This window comes from Misgurnus anguillicaudatus, chromosome 7, assembly GCF_027580225.2.
Source record: "Misgurnus anguillicaudatus chromosome 7, ASM2758022v2, whole genome shotgun sequence".
Classification (NCBI taxonomy): Eukaryota; Metazoa; Chordata; class Actinopteri; order Cypriniformes; family Cobitidae; genus Misgurnus; species Misgurnus anguillicaudatus.
Window position 1 is genome coordinate 10,018,369 of NC_073343.2, and position 26,749 is coordinate 10,045,117.

Consider the following 26,749-nt stretch of genomic DNA (forward strand, 5'->3'; position numbering starts at 1 on the left):
CAGCACTGCCATTTAGGGCAGAGTGAAAGAAAGAGAAAAAAAATAATTGACCGCACAACTGAGTTTGAATTGCGATCAGTGTTTTCACATCATCCGCTCATTTGCATTTTAAAGGACACACCCAAAATTACACATTTTTGCTCACCCCTACAAAGTGGCAATGCTAACATTTTCATGCCATGGACCCTTTAAATGTCTTCCCAAGTAAAGTGATGGGTTTTTGTAACATTATGTCAGAGGTCTGCCTTCCACCTGACCTCAACTCTTTCATAAATGTGTTTATGGCTGTAGATTATTAATACATTGTGAAATATAAACCCTTTGCTTTGTCATTTAAAGGAAAGCACCACCATTTTTTTATATTTTACTATGTTCCTCAATTTGTTGAATGAATACATACCTATCTTTATTCAATGCGTGCACTTAATCTTTGTACAGCGTGTGGTGAATGCGTTAGCATTTAGCCTAGCCCCATTCATTCCTTAGGATCCAAACAGGGATGAATTTAGAAGCCATCAAACACTTCCATGTTTTCCCTATTTAAAGACTTATACATGAGTAGTTACACAAGTATGGTGGCACTTCAAGTGCTCTTCCACCATACAATATAGTTCTCATTTTCTATCCACTTAAAAAAAATCAACACATTTTATTTTGTACCACCATACTTACTTGTGTAACTACTCATGTAACAGTCTTCAAATAGGAAAAACATGGAAGTGTTTGGTGGCTTCTAAATTCATCCCTGTTTGGATCCAAAGGAATGAATGGGGCTAGGCTAAATGCTAACACATTCACGAAGCACTGTACAAAAATTAAGTGCATGCATTGAAAAAAGATAGTTATGTATTAACTTGTCTAAGTTAAGGTAAAAATTTGTGGCGTTTTCCTTTAATAACTGTATCAGTTTTAGATAGATGGATGGATGCACGTTTTAGAGATTTAAAATAGGGCACTATCCAAAGCCATTGTAAAGCTGAAGACATACTTATTTCACAGCCAAGATATTATTTCATATACTTCTGGCTGTGTTTGGCTGGAAGAAGAAAGTCATATACACCTAGGATAGCTTGAGGGTGAGTAAAATAATGATTATTTTTCATTTTGGATGAACTATTCCTTTAAGTTTACATTTACATTTATCCATTTTGTAAGTGACGTACAGTGCATTCAAGCCATACATTTTTAGCCTTGTCAATATACGTGTACCCTGAGAATCAAACCCACAACATTTTGCACATTTCGAACACAATGCCCTCCTAAATTATAGTAGCAGTTTAGTTTTTCACAATTTATTAAAAAAATAAGGACTGCTGCAAAATAATTAATTGTTAGGTGTCAATTTAGATTTTAAGAGTTAGAGGATCTGTCATCCACCATCTCAGACAGCCTGTGAACCACAGACCAACCCTAGGGGGCGGTAAAGGCTAAGTGTAGTTAAACAATAGCTAGTTTATCTCTCCTCTGTGGTTTCAAAACAAGGAAAAGAAATATGCATAGATGAGAGGAACAGACAGAGGAGGAAGAGAGATTTAAACCGCAGAATTACCAGTCTATGAGGTAAAAGTCAGGGGTCAAGCTGTTGTTCTGAAAGTGCTGAAATAGTCTGGGGAGGTTCTCTTCAAAAAACACTTCAAACGATGCAAAATACTTCAGCATCTTTAGAGAAAAAAACAAAACAAATTATGACAGTAATACAAAACATGAGTCCATCTTGAAACACAAACATAATACAAAATATAATAACATCCAGTGTGCATTATATGAGGAATGTTTGTCAGCAAATTTGCCAACATTGTGACTTTTGGAAGTCCTTGGCCCAGAGTTTCTGGCCAATGAAGTCTTTATAAAGTGGGTCAACAGATGGTTGGAATAAATTGAGTACAAATGCAGACAGTGCAACTTGCCCTTAATTTTAAGGGTATATATGGGTGCAAATAGGTATGCGTACCAGGTCATGGTCCACTCTGAAGAAGGCCATCTGGCATGGTTTATTAAGGAGGTTGGCGAAGGCAATAAAGGCATCGGCCTCTTCCGAATTCAGAATGAGAACAGCAGCAATGAAGGACATGCCCTGGACCTTAAAACATTGAACAAATGACACATAAGCACATGCCATACAAACCATGACTGTTGTCCCGGACCATGTGATGAGTTTATTCTTGGTATATTTGCTGGACTGCTAGGAAGGATGCCCCACCCATAGAGTTTTGCACCTTCCACAGAGCTAGTTTGCATGTGTTGTTTATGCATCAGCTCTTTGCCTTAAGCATAACATGTGACCTGGTTCATGTAAACTTCACGCTTCACATGCACTGAACAGTAGCTGGTGAATGAGCTTTTATATCACATTCTCTCATGTCATACTGCTTGATACGTACATAGCCAACATCGGGTCTATAACAGGTGTATGCCCCCAACACGTTGTGCAATAAATCATGGTATGGTCCACCCTAATGAATAAGAGAGAGGTACAAATATATAATAATGGAAATCAAAAAGACAATACAATACAAAGTGGTATTATGCATGGACGAGACACCGGTTTTTACCTTCTGGAATATGTAGAGAGATGGGAAAGTTCTTGATATATCAAGCTTGATTAAATCCAGACTAGACTCTCTGTCAGCCAGTGACACACCACAGTCTAATCAAACCAGATCAAGGCATTAGTCACAGCAAATAGGACAAATCATTTGAAAGCTTAGCTCTTGTGACGCAATTCAGGAAGCTGGTAATGGAAACCATGTACAGATATCATCAAAACATACAGTATTGACACTGGAAACACATTCTAACAAATCTGTTTCATGAAATTCAAAGGGTTTCTTGTTCCCGGTGTTATTGTAAGTATTGGATATTATTCAACGTATTACATCTTTAGATTTTTGAAACAAAATGTAACTTCTAAAACATCTTTACCTTCCCACTGCGTTTGGCTTTATCGTGGCACGGACCACCCATTTTTCATAATACAAACATTTTCTAAAATATACAATAAGAGCTGCAGAAAAGTCTCTTTAGTGAAGTCGCTTCACTAGGCAGGGGCAGTTATTTCAGTCATGCAAGACTTAAGTCCTATGCTAAAAGTAAAAACTATGCTAAAAACGGCCAGTTCTGGTTCTTCATTTTGATTGGTTGAAACGTGTTCTAAGCCGTGATAAAATACCCCAGTAACCCCACGGTTCGGACCGCATTACATAAGTATCACTGCACCACTGTTGCTGCGTACTGATTTATGAAAATAAACACCTTTATTTCTTTAATCATATTTTATATTTTTCTACAATTGAAGAGTTTCGTTGCATAACGAGATAAATCCATTTTTTTTTACATTTTTGTCAAAACATGTTTATTATTATGTTATCATGTTATTATTTTGTTTTATGGTGCTACTTTGCTGTATTTTTTAAGTTATGAAGGTTTAAATCAAAACAAACCAACTGCAGTTGCATTGAAATTAATTGGAATGCACAACCAAAAAACGTGATTTCTGAACAATTAACAAAACGGTGGATATCTTGTTTTGCAACGAAACTCTTCAATTGCACAATTGATGGCGATATCCCGATAAATGTCAATAAATATTAATGAGTCATCTCGTCAATAAAATGAAAACGCTTTCTGAGGAGTTTCTACGTTAAATTCATAGGTCCGCTATTATCCACTAGATGGCGATCTTACCCATCTTAAACACTTGACGCATTCACTCAACACTGATAACACCGTGTAGTACTGTTCATGTCTCTGAATCTGATCTCTTACAAAAGTTCTTCACAAAAATTTAATTATCTCCCCTTTTAGCTTAAAATTTTATTTGTTATAAAATAAAAAATGAAGTTAGGATAAAACTTTTTTTTTTTTTTTTTTTTTTTAAAGCGGAGCATTTTTTTCTTTCATTTGATATATTTTATGTTTATTTAAAGCAGATCATTTTTCTGGAAGCCATTAAACTAAAGCTGGGTGGCAACTAAAAAAAAAAAAAAAACGCTGACGGGGAAAGAGTTAAAGTTAAGCATGGTTCCACGCATATTTGATTATCACGTCAACAGTTGCACGATATAAATGTTAATGTATATTTTAGATGAATGTTGATTTATAAAAATAAACACCACAGTTTTAAATCATATTTTCATTGTGTCTTTGCCGCATCCATGTTGGTTGTGAACTGCGCTCTGTTGCAGCCACACTTGATTCTGAGGAACTACTTTGTTTGGCGGAAGAGTAATATTTGTACTAATGTAATTACAACTTGTGTTGTATTTTGTGAAATCCTGCTAACGTTATGCATACGTAGTAACCGTTTTATAAAAGCAATAAACCCCGTAAAGCAGTGGGGTTACAGTGCATTTTATAACAGCTAAGGGGCGTTGTTAGGCACTACGTGAAGCGGAGTAACCCACTGCTTCTTGGGGCTTATTGCTTTATTATGTTGGCTTGACAAAGCCAACATACTGTTATTGTAGTTAAACTTATTAGTGGTGCTTGCATTTATGCAAGGCATCACTATTATTATCTTGCATACTTATTATTATTATAATAATTATGTTGGCTTGACAAAGCCAACATACTGTTCTTCGATCTAAGCTTATTATTATTAGTGGTGCTTGCATTTATGCAAGGCATCACTATTACTATTGCTCAGGGATATTATTATTATTATAATAATTATTATATTTTATTCTTACATCTGCACACTTTTTCGGCACCTAACTAGTCCCGCACGGTTTGTCGTAGACCCATGAAAGAGGGCTCAAATCAACGGGCTTATTAAGGACACGACTGCTATGACTTTTATAAGCGATCGGGTGCAGGATTTCCAAAAGGGGGGCGAAAAACCACCCGAAAAATCCCATTGACTTAACATTGAGCCCAACATTGACGAGTCATAGCTCCGCTCGAGGATTTTGTAGAAACAAGTAGTTTACAACATTTGGAGAGGGTGGTAGACTCTGTAAGAACATATATCACATTGGGGTGTAAGTAGTACACCTGGGGTGTAAGAGGCACCCAAAAGTGCCCCAATGAAAAGTCAATGGGGGAAAATCCCATAGACTTAACATTGCAAATACTTTGACGGGTCATAGGTACGAGCCAGGATTTTGTAGAAAGATGTGGGTTACTAAATTTGAAAAGGGTGCTAGACTCTGTCAGGATGTCCCGCACAATGGGGTGTAAGGTTACCCTAGCAACCATTTTGGGCACCCTAGCAACCTATCCCATAGACTGCCATTATAAAATGCCCCGATGGATATCTTTGCACCACAGTTTCACAGAGACATGGGGGTGGGCTCATTTTACTCAGGCATCCAATCAGTCTGTCGGGATCCTATTGAGGTATTAAGCCACGCCCCTAGCAACCACTTTTGAGCACCCTAGCAACATAAAATTCAAACAGTTATATCTCGGCATCAGAACATCGTAGAGACACGGGGGTTGGACCGTTTTACTTATGTCTTGAAGTGTAATCATTATGGGATGGCAATTTTCTCCCTAGCAACCAAATACAGTACCCTAGCAACCGAATATACAAAGCCTTATATCTCAACATCAGAACATCGTAGAAACACGGGGGTTGGACCGTTTTACTTGTGGCTTGGAGTGTAATCACTATGGGATGGCAATTTTCTCCCTAGCAACCAAATACAGTACCCTAGCAACCGAATATACAAAGCCTTATATCTCAACATCAGAACATCGTAGAGACACGGGGGTTGGACCGTTTGACTCGAGACTCAGAGTGTAATCACTATGGGATGCCAATTTTTTCCCTAGCAACCAAATACAGTACCCTAGCAACAGAATAAACAAAGCCTTATATCTCTGCATCAGAACATCGTAGAGACACGGGGGTTGGACCGTTTGACTCGTGACTCGGAGGGTAATCAGTAGTGGATGCCAATTTTTTCCCTAGCAACCAAATACAGTACCCTAGCAACAGAGTAAACAAAGCCTTATATCTCCGCATCAGAACATCGTAGAGACACGGGGTTTGGACCGTTTGACTCGTGACTCGGAGGGTAATCACTAGTGGATGCCAATTTTTTCCCTAGCAACCAAATACAGTACCCTAGCAACAGAGTAAACAAAGCCTTATATCTCCGCATCAGAACATCGTAGAGACACGGGGTTTGGACCGCTTGACTCGTGACTTGGAGGGTAATCACTAGTGGATGCCAATTTGTTCCCTAGCAACCAAATACAGTACCCTAGCAACAGAGTAAACAAAGCCTTATATCTTTGGATCAGGACATCGTAGAGACACGGGGGTTGGATCGTTTTACTTGTGACTCGGCGGGTAATCACTAGTGGATGCCAATTTGTTCCATATCAACCAAATACATTTCCCTAGCAAGAGTGTATAAAAATCCTTATATCTCCGCATCATAACATTGTACAGACACGGGGGTTGGACCGTTTGACTCGTGACTCTGAGGGTAATCACTAGTGGATGGCAATTTTTTCCCTGGCAACCAAATACAGTACCCTAGCAACCGGATAAACATAGCCTTATATCTCCGCATCAGAACATCGTAGAGACACGGGAGTTGGATCGTTTTACTTTTGGCTTGGAGTATAATCATATATGTTACCCAGAATTTTGCCACGGCAAGCACCACTCACATTTTCTTCAGGAAATGTACCTATCTAGTTATTATTATTATTCTTCTTCTGTTCATACTTTTTACCAATTGTAACTCCTCCTAGAGCTTTCAAGCTACACCCACAAAACATTACAAAAATTTTAAGAATGGTCCGTAGATAGGTGATATGCCATATCTAACTGATGGGACCTACAGAATTCATAAACGGGGAGCTCAAACACCCCAAATTTTCAATTCACTTAACATTGCGACAAACTTTGACGGGTCATAGCTGCAAGCGAGAAATTTGTACAAACTTGTGGGTTACCACATGTGCAGAGGCTGGCAGGCTCTGTAAGAACATACATCACATTGGGGTGTAAGTTTCACCCCTGGTGTGTAGGAGGCCCCCAAAATTCCCCATTGACTTATAACGGGGCAGGAAACACGCCCATATAAGGGAATAAAAACGTTCCAGATGGAATATCTTCGCTTTACAGTGTCATAGAGACATGGGGGTGGGCTCATTTTACTCAGGCATCCAATCAGTCTCTCTGGATCATCCCATAGCAATTAAGCCACGCCCCTAGCAACCATTTTTGGGCACCCTAGCAACATCTCCCATAGACTTCCATTATAAAATGCCCAGATGGATATCTTTGCAGCACAGTGTCACAGAGACATGGGGGTGGGCTCATTTTACTCAGGCATCCAATCAGTCTCTAAGGATTCTTATTGAGCTATTAAGCCACGCCCTTAGCAACCAAATATGAGCACCCTAGCAACATAATAAACAAAGCCTTATTTCTCTGGATCCAAACATCATAGAGACATAGGGGTTGGGTCTCTTGGTCATGTTAGCTTCATGATAGCTTCAAGCTAAGTCATACTAGCTTCATGCTAGTTTCATGCTAGCTTTATGCTAATTTCATAATAAATCTTGCTAACTTCATGCTTATTCATGTTAGCATCATGCTAGCTTCATGCTAATTCATGTTAACATCATGCTAGCTTCAAGCTAATTTATGTTAACATCATGCTAGCTTAATGCTAATTCATGTTAGCATCATGCTAGCTTCATGCTAATTTATGTTAGCATCATGCTATCTTCATGCTAATTCATGTTAGCATCATGCTAGCTTCATGCTAATTCATGTAAGCTTCATGCTAGCTTCATGCTAATTCATGTTAGCATCATGCTAGCTTAATGCTAATTCATGTTAACATCATGCTAACTTCATGCTAATTCATGTTAGCATCATGCTAGCTTCATGCTAATTCATGTTAGCATCATGCTAGCTTCATGCTAATTCATGTTAACATCATGCTAGCTTCATGCTAATTCATGTTAGCATCATACTAGCTTCATGCTAATTCATGTTAGCATCATGCTAGCTTCATGCTAACTTCATGCTAATTCATGTTAGCATCATGCTAGCTTCATGCTAATTTCATGTTAGCGTCATGCTAATTCATGTTAGCATCATGCTAGCTTTATGCTAATTCATGTTAGCATCATGCTAATTCATGTTAGCATCATGCTAGCTTCATGTTAGCATCATGTTAACATCATGCTAGCTTCATGTTAATTCATGTTAGCATCATGCTAGCTTCATGCTAATTCATGTTAGCATCATGCTAGCTTCATGCTAATTCATGTTAGCATCATGCTAGCTTCATGCTAATTCATGTTAGCTTCATGCTAGCTTCATGCTAATTCATGTTAGCATCATGCTAGCTTCATGCTAATTCATGTTAGCATCATGCTAACTTCATGCTAATTCATGTTAGCATCATGCTAGCTTCATGCTAATCATGCTAACTTGATGCTAGCTTCATGCTAATCATGTTAGCTTCATGCTAGCTTCATGCTATTTCATGTTAGCATCATGCTAGCTTCATGCTATTTCATGTTAGCATCATGCTAGCTTCATGCTATTTCATGTTAGCATCATGCTAGCTTCATGCTATTTCATGTTAGCATCATGCTAGCTTCATGCTAATCATGTTACCTTCATGCTAGCTTCAGGCTAATCATGCTAGCTTCATGCTAAATCAGGCTAGCTTCATACTTAAACATACTAACAGCCAGATAGCCTACTAAACTAAACTTCTGTCAAACAGTTTTTAACGTTCAGGCCAGGCTTTGTCAAGCCAACATAAAGTTTGTCAACAAACTTTTCTATCTAGTTATTATTCTTCTTTTTCTGGACACTTTTTTCGGCGCGTAACTCGTCCCGCACGCTTTGTCGTAGACCCACGAAAGAGGGCTCAAATCGACCGGATTATTGAGGAGAGGTGTGCTATGACTTTTATAAGGGATCGGGTGCAGGATTTCTGAAAGGGGGGCGAAAAACCACCCGAAAAATCCCATTGACTTAACATTGCGCCCAACTTTGACGAGTCATAGCTCCGCTCGAGAATTTTGTAGAAACATGTGGGTTACAACATTTGAAGAGGGTGGTAGACTCTGTAAGAACATACGAGACATTGGGGTGTAAGTTGTACCCCTGGGGTGTAAGAGGCACCCGAAAATTCCCATTGACTTATAATGGGGCAGGAAACATGCCCATATAAGGGAATAAAACAGTTCCAGATGGGATATCTTTGCCTTACAGTGTCGTAGAGATAAGTGGGTGGGCTCATTTCACTCGGGCATCCAATCAGTCTCTCAGGATCATCCCAGAGCTATTAAGCCACGCCCCTAGCAACAATTTTGGGCACCCTAGCAACATCTCCCATAGACTGCCATTATAAAATGCCCAGATGGATATCTTTGCACCACAGTGTCATAGAGACATGGGGGTGGACTCATTTTACTCAGACATCCAATCAGTCTCTCAGGATCATCCCAGAGCTATTAAGCCACGCCCCTAGCAACAATTTTGGGCACCCTAGCAACATCTCCCATAGACTGCCATTATAAAATGCCCAGATGGATATCTTTGCACCACAGTGTCATAGAGACATGGGGGTGGACTCATTTTACTCAGACATCCAATCAGTCTCTCAGGATCATCCCAGAGCTATTAAGCCACGCCCCTAGCAACAATTTTGGGCACCCTAGCAACATCTCCCATAGACTGCCATTATAAAATGCCCAGATGGATATCTTTGCACCACAGTGTCATAGAGACATGGGGTTGGGCTCATTTTACTCAGACATCCAATCAGTCTCTCGGGATCCTTACATAGGTATTAAGCCACGCCCCTAGCAATCACTTTTGAGCACCCTAGCAACATAACATTTAAACAGTTATATCTCGACATCAGAACATCGTAGAGACACGGGGGTTGGACCGTTTTACTTGTGACTCGGAGTGTAATAACTGGCCACATCATTGGCCACTTCCAAGCCACGCCCCTAGCAACCAAATATGAGCACCCTAGCAACCGAATAAACAAAGCCTTATATCTCCGCATCAGAACATCGTAGAGACACGGGGGTTGGACCATTTTACTTGTGACTCAGAGTGTAATAACTGGCCACATTGTTGGCCACTCCCAAGCCACGCCCCTAACAACCAAATATGAGCACCCTAGCAACATAATAAACAAAGCCTTATATCTCTGGATCCGAACATCATAGAGACATGGGGGTTGGGTCTTTGGGTCATGTTAGCTTCATGCTAGCTTAATGCTAAGTCATACTAGCTTCATGCTAGTTTCATGCTAGCCTAATGCTAATTTCATAATAAATCTTGCTAACTTCACGTTCAATCATGCTAGCTTCATGCTAACTTCATGTTAACTTCTTGCTAATCATGCTAACATCATGCTAGCTTCATGCTAATCATGCTAACATCATGCTATCTTTATGCTAATCATTCTAACATCATGCTAACTTCATGCTAATCATGCTAACATCATGCTAATCATGCTAGCTTCATGCTAACATCATGCTAGCTTCATGCTAATCATGCTAGCTTCATGCTAACTTCATGCTAATCATGCTAGCTTCATGCTAACATCATGCTAGCTTCATGCTAATCATGCTAGCTTCATGCTAACTTCATGCTAATCATGTTAGCTTCATGCTAACATCATGCTAGCTTCATGCTAATCATGCTAGCTTCATGCTAACTTCATGCTAATCATGCTAGCTTCATGCTAACATCATGCTAGCTTCATGCTAATCATGCTAGCTTCATGCTAACTTCATGCTAATCATGTTAGCTTTATGCTAGCTTCATGCTAATCATGCTAACATCATGCTAACATCATGCTAGCTTGATGCTAATCATGCTAGCTTCATGCTAATCATGCTAGCTTCATGCTAATCATGTTAGTTCCATGCTAGCTTCATGCTAATCATGCTAGCTTCATGTTAGCTTCATGCTAGCTTCATGCTAACATCATGTTAATCATGCTAACATCATGCTAACATCATGCTAATCATGCTAGCTTCATGCTAATCATGCTTGCTTCATGCTAATCATGTTAGCTTCATGCTAGCTTCATGCTAATCATGTTAGCTTCATGCTAGCTTCATGCTAATCATGCTAGCTTCCTGCTAGCTTCATGCTAATCATGCTAACATCATGCTAATCATGCTAGCTTCATGCTAATCATGTTAGCTTCATGCTAATCATGTTAGCTTCATGCTAGCTTCATGCTAATCATGCTAGCTTAATGCTAGCTTCATGCTAACTTCATGTTAATCATGTTAGCTTCATGCTACCTTCATGCTTATCATGTTAACATCATGCTAGCTTCATGTTAACTTCATGCTAACTTCATGCTAATCATGCTAACATCATGCCAACTTCCTGATAATCATGCTAACATCATGCTAACTTCATGCTAATCATATTAACATCATGTTAGCTTCATGCTAATGATGTTCGCTTTATGCTAGCTTCATGCTAATCATGTTAACATCATACTACCTTCACGTTATTTATGCTAACATCATGCTAGCTTCATGGTAATCATACTACCTTCAATAAACAAAGCCTTATATCTCCACATCAGAACATCGTAGAGACACGGGGGTTGGACCGTTTGATTCGTGACTCGGAGTATAATCATACATTGCCCCCAGAATTTTGCCACGGCAAGCACCACTTCACATTTTCTTCAGGAAATGTACCTATCTAGTTATTATTATTATTATTATGTTGGCTTGACAAAGCCAACATACTGTTCTTCGATCTAAGCTTATTATTATTATTAGTGGTGCTTGCATTTATGCAAGGCATCACTATTACTATTCCTCAGGGATATTATTATTAGTGGTGCTTGCATTTATGCAAAGCATCACTATTACTATTGCTCAGGGATATTATTATTATTATTATTATTATTCTTATGTCTGCACGTTTTTTCGGCGCGTAACTCGTCCCGCACGGTTTGCCGTAGTCCCATGAAAGAGGGCTCAAATCGACCGGTTTATTGAAGAGATGGTGGCTATGACTTTTATAAGCGGTCGGGTGCAGAATTTCTGAAAGGGGGGCGAAAAACCACCCGAAAAATCCCATTGACTTAACATTGCGCCCAACTTTGACGGGTCATAGCTCCGCTCGAGGATTTTGTAGAAACATGTGGGTTACAACATTTGAAGAGGGTGGTAGGCTCTGTAAGAACATGGATAACAATGGGGTGTAAGTTGTACCCCTGGGGTGTAAGAGGTGCCCAAAAATGCCCAATGAAAAGTCAATGGGGCAAAATCCCATAGACTTACCATTGCAAAAATTTTGACGGGTCATAGGTACGAGTGAGGATTTTGTAGAAACATGTGGGTTACTAAATTTAAAGAGGGTGGTAGGCTATGTAAGAACATACATGACATTGGGGTTTAAGTTGTACCCCTGGGGTGTAAGAGGCACCCGAAAATTCCCATTGAGGAAACATGCCCATATAAGGGAATAAAACAGTTCCAGATGGGATATCTTTGCTTTACAGTGTCGTAGAGATAAGTGGGTGGGCTCATTTCACTCAGGCATCCAATCAGTCTCTCAGGATCATCCCAGAGCTATTAAGCCACGCCCCTAGCAACCACTTTTGGGCACCCTAGCAACATCTTCCATAGACTGCCATTATAAAATGCCCAGATGGATATCTTTGCACCACAGTGTCATAGAGACATGGGGGTGGGCTCATTTTACTCAGGCATCCAATCAGTCTCTCAGGATCCTTACATAGGTATTAAGCCACGCCCCTAGCAACCACTTTTGAGAACCCTAGCAACATAAAATTCAAACAGTTATATCTCGGCATCCGAACATCGTAGAGACACGGGGGTTGGACCATTTGACTCGTGACTCAGAGTGTAATCATTATGGGATGCCAATTTTTTCCCTAGCAACCAAATACAGTACCCTAGCAACAGAGTAAACAAAGCCTTATATCTCCGCATCAGAACATCGTAGAGACACGGGGTTTGGACCGTTTGACTTGTGACTCGGAGTGTAATCATTATGGGATGCCAATTTTTTCCCTAGCAACCAAATACATTACCCTAGCAACAGAGTAAACAAAGCCTTATATCTCCGCATCAGAACATCGTAGAGACACGGGGGTTGGACCGTTTGACTTGTGACTCGGAGTGTAATCATTATGGGATGCCGATTTTTTCCCTAGCAACCAAATACAGTACCCTAGCAACAGAGTAAACAAAGCCTTATATCTCCGCATCAGAACATCGTAGAGACACGGGGGTTGGACCGTTTGACTCGTGACTCGGAGGTTAATCACTAGTGGATGCCAATTTTTTCCCTAGCAACCAAATACAGTACCCTAGCAACAGAGTAAACAAAGCCTTATATCTCCGCATCAGAACATCGTAGAGACACGGGGGTTGGACCGTTTTACTTGTGACTCGGAGTGTAATCATTATGGGATGACAATTTTTTCCCTAGCAACCAAATACATTACCCTAGCAACAGAGTAAACAAAGCCTTATATCTCCGCATCAGAACATCGTAGAGACACGGGGGTTGGACCGTTTGACTCGTGACTCAGAGGGTAATCACTAGTGGATGCCATTTTTTTCCCTAGCAACCAAATACAGTACCCTAGCAACAGAGTAAACAAAGCCTTATATCTCCGCATCAGAACATCGTAGAGACACGGGGGTTGGACCGTTTGACTCGTGACTCGGAGTGTAATCATTATGGGATGCCAATTTTTTCCCTAGCAACCAAATACAGTACCCTAGCAACAGAGTAAACAAAGCCTTATATCTCCGCATCAGAACATCGTAGAGACACGGGGGTTGGACCGTTTGACTCGTGACTCAGAGTGTTATCATTATGGGATGCCATTTTGTTCCCTAGCAACCAAATACAGTACCCTAGCAACCGGATAAACACAGCCTTATATCTCCACATCAGAACATCGTACAGACACGGGGTTTGGACCGTTTGACTCGTGACTCGGAGGGTAATCACTAGTGGATGTCAATTTTTTCCCTAGCAACCAAATACAGTACCCTAGCAACCATTTAAACATAGCCTTATATCTCCGCATCAGAACATCGTAGAGGCACGGGAGTTGGATCTTTTTACTTTTGGCTTGGAGTATAATCATATATGTTACCCAGAATTTTGCCATGGCAAGCACCACTCACATTTTCTTCAGGAAATGTACCTATCTAGTTATATTTTATTCTTACATCTGCACGTTTTTTCGGCACCTAACTCGTCCCGCACGGTTTGTCGTAGACCCATGAAAGAGGGCTCAAATCGACCGGCTTATTGAGGAGAGGTGTGCTATGACTTTTATAAGCGATCGGGTGCAGGATTTCCGAAAGGGGGGCGAAAAACCACCCGAAAAATCCCATTGACTTAACATTGCGCCCAACTTTGACGAGTCATAGCTCCGCTCAAGGATTTTGTAGAAACACGTGGGTTACAACATTTGAAGAGGGTGGTAGACTCTGTAAGAACATGGATCACATTGGGGTGTAAGTTGTACCCCTGGGGTGTAAGAGGCGCCCAAAAGTGCCCCAATGAAAAGTCAATGGGGGAAAATCCCATAGACTTAACATTGCAAAAACTTTGACGGGTCATAGGTACGAGTGAGGATTTTGTAAAAACATGTGGGTTACATTATTTGAAGAGGGTGGTAGACTCTGTAAGAACATGGATCACAGTGGGGTGTAAGTTGTACCCCTGGGGTGTAAGAGGCACCCGAATTTTCCCATTGACTTATAATGGGGCAGGAAACATGCCCATATAAGGGAATAAAAAAGTTCCAGATGGGATATCTTTGCTTTACAATGTCGTAAAGACAAGGGGGTGGGCTCATTTTACTCAGACATCCAATCAGTCTATCAGGATATTCCCAAAGCTTTTAAGCCACGCCCCTAGCAACCACTTTTGAGCACCCTAGCAACATAAAATTCAAACAGTTATATCTCGGCATCAGAACATCGTAGAGACACGGGGGTTGGACCGTTTGACTCGTGACTCAGAGTGTAATCATTATGGGATGCCAATTTTTTCCCTAGCAACCAAATACAGTACCCTAGCAACCGAGTAAACAAAGCCTTATATCTCCGCACCAGAACATCGTAGAGACACGGGGGTTGGAACGTTTGACTTGTGACTCGGCGTGTAATCATTATGGGATGCCATTTTTCCCCTAGCAACCAAATACAGTACCCTAGCAACAGAGTAAACAAAGCCTTATATCTCCGCACCAGAACATCGTAGAGACACGGGGGTTGGACCGTTTGACTAGTGACTCAGAGTGTAATTATTATGGGATGCCAAATTTTTCCCTAGCAACCAAATACAGTACCCTAGCAACAGAGTAAACAAAGCCTTATATCTCCGCATCAGAACATCGTAGAGACACGGGGGTTGGACCGTTTGACTCGTGACTCGGAGTGTAATCATTATGGGATGCCATTTTTTTCCCTAGCAACCAAATACAGTACCCTAGCAACAGAGTAAACAAAGCCTTATATCTCCGCATCAGAACATCGTAGAGACACGGGGGTTGGACCATTTGACTCGTGACTCAGAGTGTAATCATTATGGGATGCCATTTTTCCCTAGCAACCAAATACAGTACCCTAGCAACAGAGTAAACAAAGCCTTATATCTCCGCATCAGAACATCGTAGAGACACGGGGTTTGGATCGTTTTACTCGTGACTGGAAGTATAATCATATACTGTCCCCAGAAATTTGCCACGGCAAGCACCACTCACATTTTCTTCAGGAAATGTACCTATCTAGTTATTATTATTATTATTATTATTATTATTCTTCTGGTACAAACTTTTTCTCACAGTAACTCCTCCTAGAGCTTTCAAGCTACACCCACAAAACTTTACAAAACTTTTAAGACTGGTACGTAGATTGTTGCTATGACTTTTCTAACTGATGGGACCTACCGAATTCCTAAACGGGGTGCTCAAAGACCCCAAATTTTCCATTGACTTAACATTGCAACAAACTTTGACGGGTCATAGCTGCAAGCGAGAAATTTGTAGAAACTTGTGGGTTATCACAGTTGAAGAGGCTGGCAGGCTCTGTAAGAACATACATCACATTGGGGTGTAAGTTTCACCCCTGGGGTGTAAGAGGCACCCAAATTTCCCCATTGACTTATAATGGGGCAGGAAACATGCCCATATAAGGGAATAAAAGCGTCCCAGATTGAATATCTTCACTTTAGAGTGTCATAGAGATATGGGGGTGGGCTCATTTTACTCAGGCATCCAATCAGTCTCTGAGGATTCTTATTGAGGTATTAAGCCACGCCCCTAGCAACCAAATATGAGCACCCTAGCAACATAATAAACAAAGCCTTATATCTCTGGATCCGAAAATCATAGAGACATGGTCGTTGGGTCTTTTGGTCATGTTAGCCTTATGCTAGCTTCATGCTAAGTCATACTAGCTTCATGCTAGTTTCTTGCTAGCTTTATGCTAATTTCATAATAAATCTTGCTAACTTCATGCTAAATCATGTTAGCATCATGCTAGCTTCGTGCTAATTCATGTTAGCATCATGCTAGCTTCGTGCTAATTCATGTTAGCATCATGCTAACTTCATGCTAATTCATGTTAGCATCATTCTAGCTTCATGCTAATACATTTTAGCATCATACTAGCTTCATGCTAATTCATGTTAGCATCATGCTAGCTTCATGCTAATTCATGTTAACATCATGCTAGCTTCATGCTAATTCATGTTAGCATCATGCTAGCTTCATGCTAATTCATGTTAGCATCATGCTAGCTTCATGCTAATTCATGTTAGCATCATGCTAGCTTCATGCTAATTCATGTTAGCATCATGCTAGCTTCATGCTAATTCATGTTAGCAACATGCTAGCTTCATGCTAATTCATGTTAGCATCATGCTAGCTTCATGCTAATTCATGTTAGCATCATGCTAGCTTCATGCTAATTCATGTTAGCATCATGCTAGCTTCATGCTAATTCATGTTAGCATCATGCTAGCTTCATGCTAATTCATGTTAGCATCATGCTAGCTTCATGCTAATTCATGTTAGCATCATGCTAATTCATGTTAGCATAATGCTAATTCATGCTAGCTTCATGCTAATTCATGTTAGCTTCATGCTAATTCATGTTAGCATCATGCTAGGTTCATGCTAATTCATGTTAGCATCATGCTAATTCATGTTAGCATCATGCTAATTCATGTTAGCATCATGCTAATTCATGTTAGCATCATGCTAGCTTCATGCTAATTCATGTTAGCATCATGCTAGCTTCATGCTAATTCATGTTAGCATCACGCTAGCTTCATGCTAATTCATGTTAGCATCACGCTATCTTCATGCTAATTCATGTTAGCATCACGCTAGCTTCATGCTAATTCATGTTAGCATCATGCTAGCTTCATGCTAATTCATGTTAGCATCATGCTAGCTTCATGCTAATTCATCTTAGCATCATGTTTACTCATGCTTATTCATGTTAACATCATGCTAACTTAGTGCTAAATCATGTTAACATGCTAAGTTTATGTTAAATCATGTTTACGGAAAGTTAGACTACTAAACTAAACTTGTTTTAAGTTTCTCCAAAACTTTTTTAAACGTTCAGGCCAGGTTTTGTCAAGCCAACATAAAGTTTGTCCTCAAACTTTAATATCTAGTTATTATTATTTTTCTTCTGAGACTAAATTTCTGCAGCTAACTCGTCCGACAGCTTTCAAGCTACATCCACCAAATTTTCCACGGACATTCTAACTGGTCTGAAGAAGTGTGCTATGACTTTTTGAAGGGATCCGACTTACAGAATTCCTAAAACGGGAAATAAAAATTCCGAAAGTCCCATTGACTTAACATTGGACAAACTTTTCCGGGTTCTAGCTGCGAGCGAGAATTTTGTAGAAACTTGTGGGTTACCACATTTGAAGAGGCTGGCAGGCACTGTGAGAACATACCTCACATTGGGGTGTAAGTTTCACCCCTGGGGTGTAAGAGGCCCCCAAAATTCCCCATTGACTTATAACGGGGCAGGAAACACGCCCATATAAGGGAATAAAACGTTCCAGATGGAATATCTTCGCTTTACAGTGTCATAGAGACATGGGGGTGGACTCATTTTACTCAGGCATCCAATCAGTCTCTCTGGATCGTCCCATAGCTATTAAGCCACGCCCCTAGCAACCATTTTTGGGCACCCTAGCAACATCTCCCATAGACTGCCATTATAAAATGCCCAGATGGATATCTTTGCAGCACAGTGTCACAGAGACATGGGGGTGGGCTCATTTTACTCAGGCATCCAATCAGTCTCTAAGGATTCTTATTGAGGTATTAAGCCACGCCCCTATCAACCAAATATGAGCACCCTAGCAACATAGTAAACAAAGCCTTATATCTCTGGATCCGAACATCATAGAGACATGGGGGTTGGGTCTTTTGGTCATGTTAGCTTCATGCTAGCTTCATGCTAAGTCATACTAGCTTCATGCTAGTTTCATGCTAGCTTTATGCTAATTTCATAATAAATCTTGCTAACTTCATGCTTATTCATGTTAGCATCATGCTAGCTTCATGCTAAATCATGTTAGCATCATGCTAACTTCATGCTAATTCATGTTAGCATCATGCTAGCTTCATGCTAATTCATGTTAGCATCATGCTAACTTCATGTTAATTCATGTTAGCATCATGCTAGCTTCATGCTAATTCATGTTAGCATCATGCTAGCTTCATGCTAATTCATGTTAGCATCATGCTAGCTTCATGGTAATTCATGTTAGCATCATGCTAGCTTCATGCTAATTCATGTTAGCATCATGCTAGCTTCATGCTAATTCATGTTAGCATCATGCTAGCTTCATGCTAATTCATCTTAGCATCATGCTAGCTTCATGCTAATTCATGTTAGCATCATGCTAGCTTCATGCTAATTCATGTTAGCATCATGCTAGCTTCATGCTAATTCATGTTAGCATCATGCTAGCTTCATGGTAATTCATGTTAGCATCATGCTAGCTTCATGCTAATTCATGTTAGCATCATGCTAGCTTCATGCTAATTCATGTTAGCATCATGCTAGCTTCATGCTAATTCATGTTAGCATCATGCTAGCTTCATGCTAATTCATGTTAGCATCATGCTAGCTTCATGCTAATTCATGTTAGCATCATGCTAGCTTCATGCTAATTCATGTTAGCATCATGCTACCTTCATGCTAATTCATGTTAGCATCATGCTAGCTTCATGCTAATTCATGTTAGCATCATGCTAGCTCCATGCTAATTCATGTTAGCATCATGCTAGCTTCATGCTAATTCATGTTAGCATCATGCTAGCTTCATGCTAATTCATGTTAGCATAATGCTAGCTTCATGCTATTTCATGTTAGCATCATGCTAGCTTTATGCTAATCATGCTTACTTGATGTTAGCTTCATGCTAATCGTGTTAGCTTCATGCTAGCTTCATGCTAATTTATGTTAGCATCATGCTAGCTTTATGCTATTTCATGTTAGCATCATGCTAGCTTCATGCTAATCATGCTAACTTGATGCTAGCTTCATGCTAATCATGTTAGCTTCATGCTAGCTTCAGGCTCATCATGCTAGCTTCATGTTAAATCAGACTAGCTTCATACTTAAACATACTAACAGCCAGATGGTCTACTAAACTAAACTTCTGTCAAACCGTTTTAAACGTTCAGGCCAGGCTTTGTCAAGCCAACATAAAGTTTGTCAACAAACTTTTCTATCTAGTTAAACATCATATTTTAACCTTTTGCAACTTATGGCCCACCAATGATTTTGCTAAACACCTTCCAAATATGATAGTATGAATGCAGAATAACGGAAAAAGTACAAAAGTGTCAAAAAAGGAAGATTTGTGACGTGTCTTTTGTGTCAATATGAAGACACTAAAGGTCCCCCTAGGTGTAAACGAATTAGGAATGCCACTGCTTCCAATAGGAAACCACAGGTGTCATTTTCCAGAGGAAAAAGCGCTTTAAAGTTCCACCTTTGAGAAGTTAAAGTAAAAATATATTAAAAATGAATTCTACTTTGTATGCATGCTAATAATTAAAGCTGTCTTTATTTGACACATAAGCCAAAAAACTGAAAGTACCCAGCACATCAAAAAATCATGCTGAAGGCCAGGAGGAAATGCTTGTCAAAAAGAGAAGCAGAATGCACATCAAAGAGTGATGCTAAAGAAGGGAACCCTGTGCGTTAAAAAGTGAAGCCAAGGGGTACCTTCAGTGTCTTTATAGTGACGACGTGAAAGGTTTTTGCTTGCACAGGACTCTCTTCATGAAACATGAAACAAACTGACTATACTCCGGCCTTAACATAATCTTACTGCATTTGTGACGTGGCGTGGCTTCCATTGCCAGGGCAGCCATATTTAGCGTTTCATTGCCCCCTTTATAGCAGTGTTTAATCTTGTTATATCCAATATGTTTGGCTGCAGAAACCTGGAAAAAACTGGCATAACTCAGATAATTTGTTTTCTATGATGTGTACTAGGCATGGGGCGGTATGAAGTTTTGGTGGTTTGATAACCTTAAGCAAAAATACCACGGTTTCACAGTATTGCGGTTTTGACATTGCACCACTAAAATGTGTTATTTTTAGACGCCTATACACATACAAACAACTTTTTAACTAGACACAATAAATGTAATTTTTAAGCAACATGCAATACGTTTGCCGGGTAAAAATAAAGCCTTTTAAATCATAATTTTCAAAAAAAAAAAAATATATATATATATATAAAATGTAAATTAAATGACTTAATGATTTAATTAATTTGTGTAAACACAGCACATACCTTGGAAACAGTATCACAGAAAATGATTTTATAATACTTAATGACTTGAAACATGTGAACTTGTATGTCTCAACTGTAAGTTGCTTTGGATAAAAGCATCTACTACGTTAATAAATGTAAATATGAAACACGAAATAAGTTGAATAGCTCTATTTGTTAAATATTCTAAAATGATGACCTGCACTTTCATGGTTAATAAAAGGTCTGTTTTAAACATTTTCAAAGTTTAAAGTTCATATAAAGTTATTTATTGATTACACACATAACAAGTGAGTAAAGGCAACAAACCTTCGCTCTCATTGACAGAACTTGTCTCGCTGAAGCTCCGCCATTTCTCTTTGGCTCTAGACAGGAAGATCTCGTACAGCTCTGAGACAAAACACACCCACAATCACTACTGCTGTGAGAAAAACAACAGCTGCTTCCTTTGTCAACATGACGCATCTGGACACAGCCTGGGTTGATTTATGCCACATTGGCTGCCAGACATGTTATGCAGACCAACAGTTAAAAGTAGGGATGCACCGATAGGATTTTTTTGGGCCGATACCGATACCGATTTAAGCAGACAACTTCTGGCCGATACCGATGCCGATACCGATATTAAACACTTGTATACAATACTATACAATTGGTCTATTAGCTAGTTTATTTCTGCATCAAATTATTTTTACTGAACATGGATTGTATCTAATTAACATTCAACTGACCAACATAATAAGAGGCACAAATTAATAAATTAATAATTTTATTAATTAATAATAATAAAACAAATATAATAAGACAACATGACAACCTTCAAAGGTGGTTTTTGCTATTCAGCATTTCTTTTATTAACAACATTAACTAATTTTTTTTTTTTTTTTACATATAATGGATTTCTTTAATAAACATAAATAATGCCAGCGCTATTGCTTTAAACAGAGTATAAATATTGCTACTTCAAAAAAGTTGGACTTCTTGCCCCACTAAAGTGCAGTCTGTTTAGCAGAGCTTTTGCCAAGCAGGAAGTGCGCTTCACGCTCCAGCTCTATAGGTGGCGCAGAGAGACCAACATCCATAACCAACAGCACCAAACGCCACCAGTAGAAGAGATCAGAAAGAGATCGCCTCAAACAGAAAGCGGGCTTCCTGCTTTGGCATTCACGCAAATAGTGTTGTAAATAACGTTCAGTTTCTGGCAAAAACTGATTGATTTGCTTCACAAGACATCAATATGTCACACGGAGTTATGGGGGATTACTTTTGTATTAGATATACATGTTTAAAGTGGCGGATCGGTTGACTTGCATGACGGAGCACTGGGTTTTCTGCAAAATATCTTCTTTATTGTTCTATAGATGAAAAACATATTGGATGGTGTAAGTGTTAGTAAATAAACTTGATTTTGAAAGTATGCTACCGTTTTATTACAGTTTGTTGAACTTCATTCATTCGTTCATTTATTTACGTTGTTTTATTTAAATGGCCTAAGTTACCCTTTACGTTATCAGTAATAACTATGCTTCTAATTTCTGATACGGGAGTGTTTGTTTGTTAGAAAAATGTTAGGCTAACGTTACCTTATTAAAAGTATTGCTCGTGTTTTGTTTCACTAATGCTGTTCTCGCAGCACGCGTGACAGGCACGCCGCCACATACGCACACAAATTCCTGCCTTTATTAAAGAGAAAAATATGTTCAGTCCCTCCTTCCGAAGCTTTGAATATTTGATTTGATTTCTACTAGAGCTTTGAAGCTCAAAAACTGGTATTCGGAACAGCCCTAGTGCACACCCAAACATTAAATCATTTTAATTGAACAACAGACATGCAATTCATTGACTTTATGCGGTTAATTAATAAACAATCGGTATCGGCCTTTCTCGTGCTATTGCCGATATGCCGATGGTTTCAAATTCATCAAAAATCGGCCGATAAATATCGGCGGCCGATGCATCGGTGCATCACTAGTTAAAAGGTCATCAAATCGAACAACTGTAATGTGTGGTTGCCATGGTTACCTGGGGTTATGTTTAGCTCATTGCCGATGGCGAGGCTCCAGATCTTTCCACGGACGCTGGGCGGGATACCCTGCCACCAAAGTTCACGCACACGTCGGGTGTTACGCCTGCACAATGGGAACAAAACCCATCAATATTCATTCACTGTTCCTGTATAATCTCAATTGGTAGAACACTGTGTAACTAGTTTAAAAGGTCACGGCTTCGAACCCAGGGAACATACTGATAAAAAATGCTTGCCTTGTGATGACTTTTGGTCGCTTTTTAATTATTTTGTCTGCATTTACTTAAATGATTACCGTTCACCTGAACTGTTCTGTAAGAAATGTACACAAATCGACTTTCTGTGCTATTCAGAAAGTGACTTTAGCCCTTTTCACACAAAGATGACGGAAATTACAAAATGCGTCCAGGATATAGTTTGATTTTTGGTTCATTAACACTGCAAATTATTTTCCGGGATCTGTGCGTGCATTCACACACACCGTAAACATCCCATAAAGACACATAATGTAATTAAAGTCCTGCACCTGGTAGGTTTTTTCCATAGCGTCTGAAGTTTGCCAATTATCCGTGATTTCTCTCTCGAGAGAAACCACGCGCATGCATTTTAGTTTATGACAAGATCATAAGGAGCGTGTGATGCGCTGCACTGTCATGCTGGTGAAGAAATCCAAGCTTCAGCATGGATAGTGACGAGCTCCCTGCTCTCTGCTTTAGTCCAGTTTGACAACATTTCTCGTTGTGAATGTTGACCTGTGTTTAAATCTCTGTGTCAAACAGCTGAACCATAAATGTCTTGTTGCGTTGACAAGCACGCCCTCACTGCAGCACTCTTTCCACTTTTTATTCACAAGTGAATGTTACTACCTTACTAGGTCCTCTTTACGGGAGCGATCCCAAAACATTTACGGGACAATTTTTGTGTTTACACAGAAGCCTCTCTGCCAATTTTTACGGAAATTTTCTTGCAAGTGCTGTGTGAATGGGGTTATACAGAGTTCCCACACCTTAGTTAACCTTAAAGAGTAACTAAACCCCTGGTTAGAGCCTGACTCCACCCACTGGCAATATTTGAAAAATTCAAGAAAAGTGGGCAGATCCCAACGGAGATAGAGGGGACGAACTAAGTGTGTGAGATCGTAACAAGGGCGTGGTGAACTTGAACCTGCTTACGTCACAAGCCATTTTTTTGACCCCAACATCCAATAGGAAAATTCAACTGCAGTAGCCACCGTTCAACCTGAAGAGGGCAGCACTCAGACGTTTTTACACCATATATTGTAGTATTGAAACACTTTATATCCAAATGTCAAAAAACTTACTAAAATCAATGAACAGCACTAATAAAGCCCCATTTTTACAGATCATTAACTAAAAAAGTTGGTTTAGGGTTTAGTTACTCTTTTTAAATTCAAGGACCTTTCAATGACTTTCCAGGTCCTCAAATTCAAGGACTAAATGTTGGGACACATTTCAAGTGAGAGCAAGGTTACATCGTGTTACCTTTTAAGATACATTGTTACAGTTCCATTTCGAGGGAACTCGCGCTGCGTCATTTCGTTGACACTTACCGCCTCCTTGACGCCTCCAGGGGAAGTGCGTCTGAATGTGTAAAATTCAACCAATAGTGAGGCTTAACAACAAAGACAGGGTGACGCAGAAGCCAGGAAGTATATGGCTATCTGAAATATTGCCAAAGACGGCGTTACAGAGATGAAGGAAGTATGGCAAGGGAGACGCAGTGTCTCGTTCCCTTCTCAGGGAACAACAGTTACATACATAACCAGAGACGTTTTTTAAGCGTCAAACACAACTATGCAAAAAAGCATTTTGTTATGAATCAACAGTCGCATACAGAAGATATAAGCATTTAAAGCGAACAGTTTAGCACGTGTGCTTAAAAATTCTAGAATTTTTATGATATTGTCCTATACACAGGGAATAATATGGATTTTTTCAAGAAAACTTCTTGCATAAAATAGATTCAAGCACTTTCAATGACCTGTATCTATGCATGTTTATTTTCAAAAACTTCCCAGGGCCTTTAATTTTTTCCCCTGAATCACAAACTTTCAAGGATTTCAAGGACCCGTAGGAACCCTGTTTATATGTAAGTAAATATATGGAAAAATAATGGGTGGAGCTATAGGATACTTACATGCTTTCCCAGTTGGGCAGGACCTCAGTGTTCCAGATCACCATGGCATTGGCAATGTTCTCTTCCTGCCGGTATCTCTCCTTCATCTGTCGTTTTTTCTTCTGTGCATCTTTCATCTCTAAGTCAACCAGAAGAAACAGCAGATTTTGTGTGAATAAACAACAGCAGTAACACAACATGGGTTTGTGTTTGTCTGTGTGCAAAGGTGAAATACAGAGGCACATGGCCAACAGATCAAGTGTCAAACATCACTATCATGGCAGCGGCACTTTAGGAGTGTGTACTGTATGAGAAAACACATGACTTACCTCTTCTCTTGGCCCCTGCAACCATCTCACTGTATTCCTGCCTGTGTCTCTCAGATTCCTCTTCTGATTTAGCTGGCAAGTTCCTAAAACAACAAGAGTCATTTTATTTCTGGGTTAAAAAAATGGTCTCCTGGAGGGTGTGTACGTTTTTATACGTAGGGTTAACCCTTGTTGTATTTTGTTTCAGGTCAATTTGTCCCGTTTTGATTTTTAAGCTGTCTGACAAAACAGTTATACATGAAAAGTTAGGATACGCTGATATGTTTTGAAGTATACGCAAATAATTTTGTAATGATTTTGATGTTCGCGGGTCAATTTAACCCACATTATTTTTGTTCCAAAGCAACTGTACTCACAAATTAAATATATGTTTTCAGTGTTTGTTGCTCTATTGGTGTTTTTACTATCCTGAAATGGGGTAAAAATCCTCCCTCCTTTGAGTACTGAAAAAGACTTTTCCAGACACATATGGTAAAAGTGAGTTTTCATTTCTATTTACAATGTAAGTGAAATACTACACAAGTTATCTTTTTCTTCCAAACATTTTGTCACTTTTTCTCATTTAGGGCCATGACCATGCATGCAAAGTTAGGATACACAGATGTGTTTTAAAGTGTACACAAATAATGATTTTTTTTACACAAATAATTATTTTTTTTAAGATTTTGATGTTTGCTGATTTTTTTTGTTCCAAGGCAACTGTATAGACACAAATTAAATACATTTATTGTGTATATGTTGGTGTTTTACTACCCTGGAAAGGGAAAAGTGAGCTTTTGCTCTCTATTTTCAGTACTGATAAAGACTTCCTTAGACACAGAAAAGTAAAAGTTAGCTATCATTTCTATTTTCAAAGTAAATGAAGCGGAGGAATTCAGACCCACAGAAAATCCAAATACAGGGAATGCCAGTTGTGCCCCACTAAACATAACACCAAAACAAGCACCATTTGTTAAAAATGCAAGAAGGCAGAAAGCATATGCTTGATGTGCACACATCATGTAAACGGTGATTTCTTGAACTTGTTCAATAAGCATCAAGAACAAAAGACAAGCCTGTTTAGGAAAAGAAAAGCCTAATTTCATTTCACAGCAACTTTAAATTGTTTATTTAGGAGGTTTTAAACTTATTTATGTTAAAAAAAACATGTTAAATAAAATTTTTAAACGTTAAACGTTATGCTGCGTTTACACAGCCGCGGTAAAGCCGTCAAGTGCGAGTGATTTCAATGTTAAGTCAATGTGAAGACGCGTTGATGCGCGTCTAGAGGCCTCGCGGCGCGAATGAAGCGTTTAGCGCGGCGAGGTAGACGCGTTGCCATGGCAAACGCGCGAGTTGAAAAATTTAGACTTTGACGGAAAAACACGCCACATTAACCAATCAGGAGCTTGCTTTAGTAGTGACGTGATTCCAAAAAGTGAGCAGAGTCGCAGAAGCCCCTCCAATTTC

The 26,749-nt window shown here is 39.5% G+C and overlaps 1 protein-coding gene across 1 annotated transcript in view; it reads right to left on the bottom strand.

Annotated features, from left to right (window-relative positions):
- Window positions 1–26,749, bottom strand: part of tbc1d12a (TBC1 domain family, member 12a) — a 44,072-nt gene that overhangs the window by 2,638 nt on the left and 14,685 nt on the right. The window contains exons 4-11 of the mRNA XM_055171516.2: window positions 25,301–25,383; window positions 24,993–25,110; window positions 22,832–22,938; window positions 21,119–21,199; window positions 2,553–2,647; window positions 2,382–2,453; window positions 1,952–2,080; window positions 1,550–1,659 (exon numbers count right to left, since the gene is read on the bottom strand). Coding sequence (XP_055027491.2) covers window positions 1,550–1,659; window positions 1,952–2,080; window positions 2,382–2,453; window positions 2,553–2,647; window positions 21,119–21,199; window positions 22,832–22,938; window positions 24,993–25,110; window positions 25,301–25,383 — 795 coding nt within the window. The remainder of the gene's footprint in view (window positions 1–1,549; window positions 1,660–1,951; window positions 2,081–2,381; window positions 2,454–2,552; window positions 2,648–21,118; window positions 21,200–22,831; window positions 22,939–24,992; window positions 25,111–25,300; window positions 25,384–26,749) is intronic.